At 51.1% G+C, this 12,782-nt stretch overlaps 5 protein-coding genes across 5 annotated transcripts; all 5 read left to right on the top strand.

The window, feature by feature from the left end:
- Nucleotides 1-474: 474 nt before the first annotated feature.
- On the top strand, nt 475-1,975 carry PpBr36_10594 (uncharacterized protein; the record flags this gene model as incomplete). Its single annotated transcript, XM_029897705.1, has 2 exons — nt 475-621; nt 692-1,975. The coding sequence occupies 2 exons, from the start codon at nt 475-477 to the stop codon at nt 1,973-1,975; spliced, it is 1,431 nt and encodes a 476-aa protein (XP_029744002.1).
- A 361-nt stretch (nt 1,976-2,336) lies between these two features.
- Nucleotides 2,337-3,053, top strand: PpBr36_10593 (uncharacterized protein; the record flags this gene model as incomplete). Its single annotated transcript, XM_029897704.1, has 4 exons — nt 2,337-2,500; nt 2,600-2,707; nt 2,825-2,852; nt 2,957-3,053. The coding sequence occupies 4 exons, from the start codon at nt 2,337-2,339 to the stop codon at nt 3,029-3,031; spliced, it is 375 nt and encodes a 124-aa protein (XP_029744007.1). The 3' UTR covers nt 3,032-3,053.
- A 1,311-nt stretch (nt 3,054-4,364) lies between these two features.
- Nucleotides 4,365-7,726, top strand: PpBr36_10592 (uncharacterized protein; the record flags this gene model as incomplete). The annotated part of the gene is made up of 3 exons (XM_029897703.1): nt 4,365-4,414; nt 4,620-5,019; nt 5,096-7,726. 3 exons carry the CDS (start codon nt 4,365-4,367, stop codon nt 7,724-7,726), a joined length of 3,081 nt encoding a protein of 1,026 aa, XP_029744008.1.
- A 920-nt stretch (nt 7,727-8,646) lies between these two features.
- On the top strand, nt 8,647-10,184 carry PpBr36_10591 (uncharacterized protein; the record flags this gene model as incomplete). The annotated part of the gene is made up of 2 exons (XM_029897702.1): nt 8,647-8,811; nt 8,877-10,184. The coding sequence occupies 2 exons, from the start codon at nt 8,647-8,649 to the stop codon at nt 10,182-10,184; spliced, it is 1,473 nt and encodes a 490-aa protein (XP_029744005.1).
- Nucleotides 10,185-10,921: 737 nt separating this feature from the next.
- On the top strand, nt 10,922-12,301 carry PpBr36_10590 (uncharacterized protein; the record flags this gene model as incomplete). Its single annotated transcript, XM_029897701.1, has 2 exons — nt 10,922-11,746; nt 11,825-12,301. The coding sequence occupies 2 exons, from the start codon at nt 10,922-10,924 to the stop codon at nt 12,299-12,301; spliced, it is 1,302 nt and encodes a 433-aa protein (XP_029744006.1).
- Nucleotides 12,302-12,782: the final 481 nt, after the last annotated feature.

Raw genomic sequence — 12,782 nt, 5'->3', positions numbered from 1 at the left:
ACAAAGAAGGTTCAACTCAGCAGCATCGAGAATTATATGAAGTAGTTCTATCAATATAGGTAAGCCAGTTTCAATTATTGTTGAATGTTTCCAGGCATACTCCAACGTATAAGAACGTGGGCAGCAGGCACTTACCTCCCTACAACAGCAGCCGGCTGCGCCAATATAGGCTCTCACTGTTGGCTTTCACTCTTCCAGACCGGCGGATGAAGCATCAAAAAAAGCCCAGAATGGCCGGTCAAAAGGAGCTTGAGAGTGCCGTCACAAGTTTCAAGAACTGACACAGGAGAATAAGCAGGAAGAGTTCGGACGGTAGCTTTTCACGGCTGTTGAAAGACATCTTGTATGGCTAGTCGGGTGACAGGCAGAAAGCAGAGAAAACGAAGAAGCATACAGCAAGAAAAACGGACATCAGAAAGTACCCGTTTGAAGACATCTACAGATCAGCATACTGCTACAGCTTCCGGCACTACAATGAAGAAGAAGCATGACGAACAAGCCCCTCAAGCTCGCCTTTCCGGACCTGGTCCCGGCGTTATGAGTCCCCCAACTTCGTACAAATCGCCACATCCAAATGCGCACATGTACTACCTTCCACATCCATGGGGTTATCCACCAGTTGTAAGAGAGCCCGCGCAGATGAAAGACGTTGATAGAAGAGTTCTGACAGCCACCTTCATCGCTCGACCAGCCAGGGCACCCATATCCAATGCCACCACCAGCCCACTTCCCTGCCACAGTGCCGCCGCCACTAATAGGCTATCCAATTCCGCAGGGTTACTCCTTCCCGCAGCACCCACCAGCTTCCCCAACCCATGCACATCGCGAGAAATCGCAGGAGTCGCTGAGAAAGACAGTAAGGCTAAAGTCAGAAGACCAAGAATGGTTCTTGCAGAAAATGGTCGAAAGTCGATTTCAATACGCGACCGCCTCAGACTCGGCCAGGACCAAGTTCTTCGAAGATCTAGCAAGGGAGGCTAGAGAGTCAAGAGGCCTTGTACTGTACGGGCCTGATGTCCGTAACCGCATCCATCACAATCTCTGCTCTGAGCGAAGACTCCTTTTAGGTAAAGGGCAGCTGCCAAGCTGTGGACCGGACGACAACAGGTTGCTGGTTTTGCAGGATAAATGGAACAAGATGGTGCTTGGCGTAGCCGAACAGACGCCCGCAAGCTACAGTGACGCGCAAGAGCTTGGAAGACTGGAGGCTTTGGCCATGCAGAACTTACTTCATCACTTTGATGTGTTGAAGGCTGGCGATAGCGACGAAGCTAAACGGCTGGATGCGGAGGCTGCCATCTCGGTCCTGCTTGCCAAGGATATCAACAGCATCATACCATATAACATCCAGACAAGGATGATTGCCTCTTTGCGTTCCACTTACTTTTTGTCACCACCAGCCGCTCTCGAGGAGGGACTGGCCAGAAAAAAGCAGCTATGGGACTCCTCGTTGGAGCAGGGCCAAGGACCTAGAAAACGACATCGCGAGGAAGATGAAGGCGACAATGAACCAAGCGGCACCAATTCGGAGTCAATAAAGCAGAAGAAACAGAGAACTTCTGCCATTCACAGTCACATCGAGGGCTTAGTGAGCGGTCGTCCCGGAGCTGCCATGAACACCGCTCAGTGGGTCCAGGCACAAGGCTCCAGCAAGCCCATCACTCTGGCAAGTCTTGAGCTCGAGTCTCGGAAGAATCTACAGGCACCAGCTGGTGCTGAAGTTGCGGTGACATCAGCGGACGAATCCAGCTCAGCAGAGCAGTTAGATGTAGCCGAGCATCTTGAGACTGTAAGCATCCACGACGAAGGTGATGAGGATGGCATTATAAAAAAGAAAGACTTGCATGAGCTTGCTGCTCTTAAAAGGCTGCAAAATCAAGACAAGAAACGTAAGAAGGCTGGGCAGAAGGCCAAGGAGAAGGAGAAAAAGAACAAGAAAAATGATAAAAAGACGACAAGGTCCAGATCAGACTGAAGGGGGGCCCAGCAGATGTGGGAGGAGTGTTTTTTATGGTTTGATACGGGGTTTGACACATGACTGCATGTGCAGCAAAGAACTGTCTACGGAGATGTTGTGACGAACATGCCCCTTTTTTCTTATGACAAAGAACACCAAAAAAAAAAAAAAAAGATTTATCGAAAGCTACTGTTTGAGCTGAAGAGAAGGAACAAGAATAAGGAAAGTTCTTCTCTTTTTCACAATGTTTCCGATTACGGTTGCCATAGGTTACAAGTGACGTGTGCACGTGACTGCGAGTAGTGTGATAACACAATTGTTATCGCAAGCGTCCGATGACGGCATTGCTCGACATTTTGCGTGTGGTCAATTGTTACACATGGGATTGGTCTTCGTGCAACAGACAGACGTTAAGATCGACAACCACTCGCATCCGACGTCGCGCAATCTTTCAAACAAAACGCAACAAAATATGGCAACACAACAACCAGACGATCACAGCGACGGTCCTTGGAGCGAAAAGAACAAGCGCAAGTTCCGAAAGTTGGTACTTTCATTCCCAGCACGACGACTCTTGAGCCACCGTGACGAATGAGACTGACCCGGCCTACGGCTCTGCTCGCCGACCTTTTCTACCGACAGCAAAGACCTTAGCGAATTCTATGACCCGTGCCAGGAAGCCGCCGCGAGGAGCATACAATGTCTGAACCGCAATGGCGGAGATAGGACCATGTGCCAGGATTATTTTGCGTGAGCAGTCAACGCCAGAGCCTGCCTGCCAAGGACAGGAGAGCTAGACCCTTGATTGGAAGCGCCTGAGGAGACTAACTCGCGATTCCCATTCAACCCATGCGCCACGGGTCCCAGTGCGTATCGCGAATGCAAGAAACAATGGGTAAGCAATTGCTGCATCAGTGGCAATGTGATGCGACCGGGGAATTTGCTTGCTGACGGAGATTTTTAATTAATTTTTTTTTTTTTGTTTGTTTTGTTTTACAGATCGGCCGCAAGAAAGAAGTTTACAGCATCCCGAAAGAGTCCAAGTCTGGAGGTGAACAAGACCAAGGGCAATAATGACTCGGCCTTCCGAGAATGAACCACTTCAGCCAGCCTTCTACACACATACGATGCCAGCCTACAATGGCGTTTGGCCACTAATAACCTGGTCTCTACCTAGTCAGGGATGAATGGTCTAGGACTAGGCCTACACTAGTTTACCTAACAGGACTTTCTTTGTAGGCGGGACCCCTTTCATGTCCGTCTTGTTTGCATCCAGGGAAGCCCCAACTATAAAAAATACGAGAGCAACGTACGATTAGGTATACATACATCATCATTGAATATGTCCAGTTATGCGCAAAAGTTCGGACGAAGTCCACAGAACTTCAATGGCCAGGAATTGCCGAAAGGCATTTCACTACGACCCTGTATCAACCATGTCTAGCCTATCAGTATTACTTCCGACCTTGGATTTACAGATAGCTAGGCTAGTCTCATGCGGCTACTTCTTGCGCCGGGGCTGTGACATGTCATTTTTTTTGCGTCAATCAACTTTTCGTGCGTGATGATTTGGTCGGCCAATGGCTGGTGCTGTACCTAGCTTTCAAATCATAATCTCTCTTGATTGGACTTATTCAGAGTTAATTCCCGGTAGCGGCGCTGCATGCAGTGGTTCATATGCACGGTTGTGTTTCTTTTCTTCTTTTCTTTTGCTTAAATTATTCCACGGTGTGGCTTTCTGCTTTCTTTTCATGGTATCCATACCAAACGCCGGTTGTCTGATCCGTGGGCGCCTCCCCAAGGTAGATCTTCGTGCTTGATTCAGGTACCCATGGTGAGCAGGCTGCAAGCTCCAGCCAAGCTGGGAAAAGCTGCAAACCGTTCCCCACAAGAAGTGGATAGGGACGACGTATTGAACAGGGAAGGGGGCATCTCGATGGTTCCAAAATCTACACGGAAAGCCCCCATGTCCAGGGGGAAGTGGGCAGTGATGGGGAAGCAACGGGGTTGGCCACCCAGTATTATTCCAAGATTTTACTTGCAGCCGCTGGTCTCTTATCTACCAACAACGCACGTTGCTCTACGTTACTTCGCCCCCCTATTGTAGTTTCTTTTCATCCATTCGAGGAAGAAAAAAAAACGGTCGTTTTCTTCACGAATTTTCACCTCCCTCGACCCATACGACGCAGAAAACCACATTGGCTTCCCCGACCGCGACTTCGAAAATATACCGATGTCGATCGGGCAAGAAGACTTTCCTCTGCAGAGTGGATCGTCTGTAATTGGGCGACCGCAAAGCTTGGTGCGATAATTTCATCGCGCGTCGCTGAAGAGGCACAGCACGGCTCAATAAGCCTTGTCTTGGATGGTTCCCGCTGCACAATCGATCGCTTGGCACGCAGCAACGATGGATAGACCAAAAGGGACGAAACGTCGATTTGACCTCTTTGCTTTGGGGTGAGTTTGCACACTGAAACAATTTGGCTTTTTGTGATGTGCAGATGTGAGGTCAGAAGAAGAATTGGGTTTCGCATGCAAATCAAATCCCCTGCAGATCCGCATCAGACGGAACGACCTCAGATGTTCAACTACGACACGACAACGTCAAAGTTAAAATAAAGGTGCTGACGGCGCACTAACCTAAACGAAACACAACCCCCAGATGCCTCGTCGCGACCACTAGCCATTTAGGCTCCCAGTTTGACAGCACCTCCTCGTTTGCGCGACCACAATATTTTTCCATAGCCGTCTTCACCATAACTGCAGCATTTTGTTTTGTCCTGTCATGTCTGGTCTCGAATGAGACTGTATGGCCAAAGGCTCTAGATGTCAACGAAAAACCTGGACTTGCTACCTCGCAAATACCGATCCTCACAATCACAGAACCAGAGCCGCGCCGGACTCTTCAACCTCTTCTCAAGTCGGCGAAACATGTTGCCGCAATCATAAAACGGTGGTCTCCTCCAACAAGAGTATCTGTACTTTTGTCTGTGGTTGTCTGCCGTGGACTACTCTTCTGGCACGTGTTGAGGCACATACAATGTTCCTGGGGCTGGATCCAGGTAGGCCGCATCCCTACCCACCTCGATATAAGAGTCGCCTTGAAAGCTGACGCGATAATTCATACATATGTTAAAGGCTCTGCTGCCACTATCCGTCGTTCTGGCCGATGGGCTAATCCCGGCAGAACACACGTGGATATCTTTGCCCCACGTGAGGACAGATGATGACGAAGAGCTGAAGCAATGTCGACTAGGTCGCCACTGCCATGGCTCGAGGAACTTGCGCCTGAGATATGCAGTGCTGGCGGCCATGTGGGCCCTCGCATCCGCCCAGATGACGATGCACTGGTATCGGCCTACGGATGTCATCTGTCCGCGGGGGTGGAGGATAGAGCAGTACATCCCTGCTACGCAGGTTCTCTGCTTGGCCCTGGACGCCGCCTTCCTGGTACTAACCCATCGTCTTCGGCCAGGCCAAGGCAGTGACGGGGTCGACAACAACCCTTCGAGCTATTTTTCGGGCTCCTGCTGGAAGACACTCAGTTTTGTCTTTGCAACCACGGCCACCATAATGTCATTTTGTGTCTGGGTCGGTTCTACGCGCGGGTATGATGCCCAGGTACACGACGCACTCGACGGATTAGAGGGGTCTGACTTAGTCGGCGACTCGTTTTGTGCAGCGGTGCTACTGCTGTCGGTTATCTATTTACTCGCCAGGATACATCCAGCCACGATGGCGCTCATACTCTCCGGTTTGAGCCTTTACGTGCATCGACTCGCTACACGTGGCTACGATGCGCCCTGGGAACAAATGGACTGGACGACATCCACGCTATTTCCTACAATTATGATCATCTCGGCTGGAATGCTGATTCGGTGGGACCGAGACTTGCGCCCGCAACCGAGGTCATCTGCTTCCGAGGGGGTCGTACACAGAGCGTTAATATTTGGCTACTTGATACTGGCTGGCTCGGTTCTCTACTCGACGGTTTTGGGTATACCGGATGAATCTGCTGTTCAAGATGTGTCAGGGTTAGGAACCATTATTTCCGCCGCCTACGCCGAGTCCGAAAGGTGGCAAGCACGGGCCGGCAGAAGCAAAACGCTCGAGGAGGCGGTTCGGACTTATCGGCAGCAACAGGGCATACCGCCACCGCCCAATTTCGACAAGTGGTATGAGTTTGCACGGACGAAAGAATCAATCATCATTGACGACTTTTCCCAGATTGAGTCGGATCTTCTCCCTTTTTGGGGCATGGAGCCTTCCGCCATTCGGGACATGACCGGTCAGCTGCTCGAGTATCCCAAGTCTTCGATGGGTGGCCTACGGATCCAGAATGGCGAGGTTAAGCTGTCGCCAAATATCCCGGGCACCCACTTGTGGATGGTGATGGGCATGGCCGATATAATACGCCCATTTTCAAAGTGGCTCCCCGACATGGATCTTGCCATCAACCTCGACGACGAGTGCCGTGCTGCTGTGCCATTTGAAGATCAGGCGGCGCTTCAGGCCGAGGCTAGAATCACCCGATCTCGATTGGGAAATATGGGGACAGAATATCTGATTACATCGTTCAATTCATCTGAGGCCTCAACCTCAAAATGGTCAGATCGCTTCATGGCAAAGGACGGCATGAAGAGCAAGATGATCCTACCGCCTTTCTTTGAAGACTATCACAAAAAGCCCATCTACCGCACTTTGGTGGCACCAGCATGTCCCCCCGACTCGCCGGCGAGGAATTGGCGGTGGTGGAACAAGAGGGACACCTGCCTGGCATGTGCAGCGCCACACGTCTCCTTGACTATGGAAGGCAGGGTCGTCTCGAATTGGACAGGGGCTCAGGATGTGTGCCATCAGCCCGACATGGCGCAACTAGACGGTTTCATTTTCTCGCCAGCAGCCATGATCACAACCCAGAAGATGATGCCCGTCTTCAGCCAAGCCAAGGTTACGGGATTCGTCGACATTCTAGTGCCATCGCCGTGGAATTTTCATTCCAAGTCGCCTTACAAAGAGTCTGATGACATGTCGTGGGACAAGAAGCAAAACACAGTTTTCTGGCGTGGTTCTGCAACGGATGGTTTTGCTGCTGCTGGGTCGTGGACCTCATTCCTGAGGGCAAGGTTTGTTGATGGTGCAGATGCGCTTGCTGAACAGATGGGGCCGTCTGCAGGCACCTCAGGCGTTGGATTGAACGTCAGTTTTGTTGGCGCCTTCCCCCGATGCGAGGGACCCGACTGTCACGCTGAGACGCAGCATTTCTATGAAAACCGCCGCTCGCCAATCACGATCGAGGGGGTGGATGCAGAAAACGACAAGGCATCTGCGGAGAACAAGAAAAGCTCAGGTTACTCGGTTCCATTTGAGGAGCACTGGAAATTCCGACACCTTGTAGACCTGGACGGTGCCGGCTTCAGCGGGCGCTTCCTCCCATTTCTGCAGAGCAAGAGCCTCGTGTACCGGGCCGGCCTCTTTCGAACGTGGTTCGACGAGCGCGTGCACCCATGGCGTCACTACGTGCCACTTGACCTGCGGCTGGGGATGGGAACGGACGCTTGGTACTCGGTGGCCGCCTTCTTCGGCGGCAGGCGGGGGTCCCATCTCGGAGAGAAAATCGCGCTCGAGGGGCGTGAGTGGGCGCAAAAAGTTACTCGGCCGGCGGATATGCAGGTGTACATGTTCCGGCTACTGCTCGAGTGGGGCAGGATAGTGGACGATCGGAGAGAAGCCTTGGGCTACTTTGGTCCCAGTAGAAGTAGCGGCTGATCTGGTTGCCATGGGTATATGAAGCAAAGGTTCGGTATATGTGTTGTAACTAATGTTTCCTTTGTTTTTTTTTTTGGGAAATGGGCTGTCTTCCATCGCTGGACGGGAAAGGTTTTTTTCGACGTTTATACATATCATGAGGGAAGCATGCATGTTTCTGTATTGGGTATTCTGTTTTTGGCCAAGATAAGCCACAGAGCATTGTTCATAGGTTTTGATAAACCAGCATAGGGTAGTAAGACTACATAGGATTTTGGAGAAAAAAAAAAGAAAAAAAAAAAAGATCAAAACGTCTATCAACTTCTCTTTCAGTCTTGGGCAAAAACGTAATAATTAGTAAGGTGGGGGAGGTTTTTGAAAATGCGAGTAGATCGAGACTGGCATAAATGCTGAAGTACAGTGGAATATCAACTGGCTACCTACTCAACCTAGCCAAGGTGTCCTAGAAGGCCGACATATGTGCTCGATCTGATGGGGATGTGAGGGGCAGCCAACCTTTGGCTGCTATGTTGGTCCCGGGGTACTCTGGCGCGTGCTCCCGTGTCGACAACGGCCAGGTACCAGTGCTATGCTGTCACTCACTCCAACCAAATGCACAGAAAAAAAAAGCTGGCACCCCTTAGAGAGTCTAGAAAGTCACGTCCTCTGGACTACAACTGACGCGTCGCGTTGAAAACCAACTTTGCCTCCATACGCGTGATGACTGCCTTCTCCCTACCACGAACCCTACAGCCCAACCACGATTCCTCCACACCCACAATCACATTTCTCTTTTTTCCCTACCCCTCCAACTCCAGCGGCATAAGAAGCTCGCATAAGTGCAAAAGCTCAAACAGAAGCCTCTTTCGTTTATCATCAGTTCCACATATGTCGGCTTCGATTTGCAAGACACACCCCAAACAGTTCCCCCGGCATCCCTCATGAACTCACCCACTCGTCAAGGCCCAGATGCTCGAGCTGTGCCTAAGCTCAGAGGCACGCCATTGAAGTTGCGGAGGGCTTTGAGGCAAGCTCAGGCAGAACGAGACAAAAAGCTTGAGGATATGGAGAGGGATTACGGAGCGAACATTCCATCTAAGCCCAAGGTACATTTCTACATATCTTCTGACCTTTTTCTTCTTTCTCGCGTCTGACACGTTGAAAATAATAGACCCAGCGCCCACGTGGACAAATGCAAGATGCTGGCCGCCGTGGTCGGCCTTTCATGGACCTGCAGTTACCCTCGAGGCCTAGAAAAAGTGCAGGCGATCATGTGAATGCACAGAGCGAGCAGGCCCAACGCCATGAGCGGCTCGAGATTCGGGTTGTATCGACAAGTCCTGCCGTGAACAAAGTTCCTCGACGGCAATGTGCCCCACGTGCCCCGGCCACTCCTCCGCCTCGCCGGTCATCAGCTACAGAAAACTCTTCGCAGGGCGGCAAGTCGTCCAGCGAGTCCGAATCGGATGGCAGCAGCTCGTATGGTGGCAGCTCAGACGATAATAGCTCCGACGACGAGCACATCCCTGTGAGGCGCAGGGCTAGGACGAGAGTCAAGTTGAGCAAATCTCAGAAAAGGGATCTGCTTGTGGAGTTTGTAGCCCGAGAGAAATATTACCTCGCTGCCCTGGCAAACGGTGCAAAATGTCACAGAGACATGCCGTTCTGGATCGATATTCGGAAGCGGCTGCGACTAGTCGAGGTCGCCCACAAATGGAGTGACTTGTCAGGGGCATTCGGCGTCATTGTTGGCCCCCGAGAGAGACAGGCGATGGCGGGGAAGAAAGTCCCCTGCAAAAGTGATATCGAAAGGCTCATCGAGAGCTGTGCAAGGATCCGGATTCGTCGGGGGATACTTGACGGCTTTGTCGAGGACAAGCTCCTCAACCCAAATATTGTACCGGACCTTATTGAATCCGGTGACCTCGAGCAGTGTGAGTTGCTGCTGGGCGAGATGCAGCATCTTCGGAGGAAGCAACGCGCTCATAATGCTTGTGACGGAGCAGATAATGCGGACGAGGAATCGGATGCACAAGATGAGTCTGAGTCAGACAACAGCAGCGATGATGGCAGCAGTGATGATAGCAACGACGGCGGGGATGACGACGGTGGAGATACGACTAGCGCCAGCGAAGATGCCCATCAAGCAGCTTCATCCCCGCCAACTTCGCCGATCACGACCAGTCCATGTTGGCCCCATACCGACGAAGCTTCATCGCCCACGTCGACCACCGCCGCTACATATCACGCGGACACCGACGCCGCTGTCGATGAGGAATATGACGACGATGATGATGATTCTGTTGCAATCGAGCAGGCGATTGCTTTGTTGCAGCGCCGACAGGCACGCAAAAGGAAGCGGCCAGAGTCAAGAGCGGATGTGCAGTGGTTACGCAGGATCAGGATGCAGCATGAAAAAAGAAGCCATGAGAACAAGACATCGCGAGAGAGCGGACGATCTTACGGGATCCTGGGCTGATGCTATATGAGAAATGTCTACTTCGTCTCCGATATTACGTGGGCAGCCGCACCTATGATTCTAGGGATGCTACCTGATATGGATAATTGTTGCAATGCTGCTATAGCGGGAGGGGAGACTGATGAGACGTGTGTAGAGGAGGACTTTATTTACAATTCTTCAAAAGCTGTAAAATAACTGGCCAGAGAAGAAAAAAAAAACAAAAACCAAACGATTACTATCATTTTTGTGCCTTTGTAGTTACTGGTGGGAGACATGCCAGACCACCCCAAGTCCCCAAGTGCCAATCAGGAGATGAAAGGCAGAGAGAGAGATGTGGAAAGGTTAGGTAGGTACCTCAGGCAGGCTCTTTTGTTAGAGCTTTGAACACAAACTGATGAGGACCTGACATTATGCCTTGACTTTGTGAATGCGCAGACCAATTCAAGAGGCCGGTGTTCAGCTAGCACCCGCTATTCTTTCCGTCCTCTCTGACCACAGTCTCTTTTTTGATCCAGCTCAAAGTTTCCTACCGGACATCGATTCAACTACCCGAACTGCTTAGATATCTCGCTTTACCAAATCAACGCCTGCGAGCAACAACACATAGAAGGCTGCACTCGTGCAATATGAAAACAGTTGCAGCTTCAGATAACAAGATACAAAAGTAAGTGACATCAAATGCATTTTATCAGGATAGCGGAACTAGAATTTCGATCGTTGAGCTAAGTTTTCGAGCAACACTCAAGCTGCCCGGCATGGCTCCTATACTACGTGCAAGGATGGACGGCAAAGATCGTGGTCCTTGGCCTGCCCAGTTCAAGTTAGAGCTCCTCAAGCTGATGATTGCGAACAAAGAAGACTGGAAGTCAAAAGATCGAGCTGATCGGCGCGACTTTTTCGAAATCGTCGCTTCACAAGCCAAGGCCGAGCTTGGCAGGGTCGTCGACGCGGATGATATTAGATCCAGGGTACACCTCACAATGTGCGGTCCCCGTCGCAACTCCACGTTCAAGACAGACCCAGTGGGCGAGGCAGAGATCAAGGTGGATGAATGGAACGTCATCGTTGATGACAACCCGCGTGTCGACAGCCCAAAAAAGCTTCAGCGGTTAGACGAGCGTTCGGTAAAGGCGTTGGCGAGAGCCTCCATCAACTATATCCAGAAAGCCCGCGAGTCGTTGCTGCATCCCTCCACTAGTCCCGAGAAGTGGCAGGACGCTGAGGTATTGCTCGCCATGCCTTTGGTGATGGCAGCTCGAGACAATGACAAGTCTCGTTTTATCACGGCCAACCAACGTAACGAGGTCCTCTCATGGACCAGGTCGACTCAGCGCACAGCTCTGTTAGACTTGATACCGGCAAAATCCCGGCGGCCAGTGAAAGCAAAGGAGACGTTGGCATCGACAGTACAAGCGCAGGAATTCACAAGTCTACCGGGGCAGACACAGAATCTGAAAGAACCTGCTACCGATCTGCCAATTCGCCCGGTACAGTATATTCGCCCTACCACTCGGCCGGCTCCTACCATCACCGTGGTGGACCTTACAAGCCCACCACCATCGCCGACAGGTCACCCAAGGGTAAGCACTGTGACTGAGCAGAGTTCCAGGCGACTACTAGGTGCAATAGCTGACGCCTATCTCCGTCGCACTCCACAGGTACAACCTCGCTCTATTGCGCAAAAGTCGTCTGAAGACTCAGATTCTGACTCATCCGTCTCAAGCTCGAGCTCTAAAGACGACAAACCGAACCTGATCAACAGCGAACCGAATCTAAAATCCACCTCCATTCCCTCGCCTTTCACACTGACAAGCTTCCAACAGCACAAGCGCAAAGCAAGCAATGAATTGAAGGAGGAGGGTAACACCAAGAAGTCTAAGGCTTGGGAGAAATTTGAGCCGCGCAAGCGTGAGATCCAACAAAAGTTGAACTTTGCCAAACCTTCGACAGGTGCAAGTATCAGCGCTGACGAGGTACTGGACCGCAATATCGCCTTGGGCGCACACAAGAAACCACCCAACGAGCCTGGAAGGCAGACGAATAAAAACCAGAATCGTGGCGGCACCCAAAAAAGCAACAATGCCAAGAAGAAGAAAGCCAACAAAAAACGGCGCTTCAACCAGAAGAAAGTATAAAAGGGCAGCTGAAGAAGCCACACCGCGGGCACGTCTTTTTACTTTTTGCCAACGTCTGCCCGAAAAAAAGTTTCTTTCATGTTAGCCTTATCCCTTATACAACGCCGGGGCACTTGGGCTCTGTCCCCATAACCTTGGCTTGTACAGAGTATCGAAGACACAAGGTTAGAAGGGCTCTCTTAGACCACTGAATTCCTATGTCAATGATCAACTTGAAACTAACAAGCCTCTGGTCAATTAGGCAATGTTGCATTTTACCCGCAACTATGACAGTTTGCATAGACGGTCCCATTGCGCTGGGACCGCATCACCTGCGCTTGGCCACTCCCAAGATATACAATTCGGTTTAACAACAAGATACAGAAGTGTGTGTACTTGAACTCTGGACTCTGAAAAGACTGACAAGCCCAAAGAGCCCTGTTGTCTGGGGGAGCATGTGACAATTCTGGGACGTGTCCACACCGCCTTTGATAATCAGGGG

The sequence above is a fragment of the Pyricularia pennisetigena genome (assembly GCF_004337985.1).
Source record: "Pyricularia pennisetigena strain Br36 chromosome Unknown Pyricularia_pennisetigena_Br36_Scf_10, whole genome shotgun sequence".
In the NCBI taxonomy this organism is placed as follows: domain Eukaryota; kingdom Fungi; phylum Ascomycota; class Sordariomycetes; order Magnaporthales; family Pyriculariaceae; genus Pyricularia; species Pyricularia pennisetigena.
This window is presented reverse-complemented; position numbering and strand designations above follow the sequence as displayed.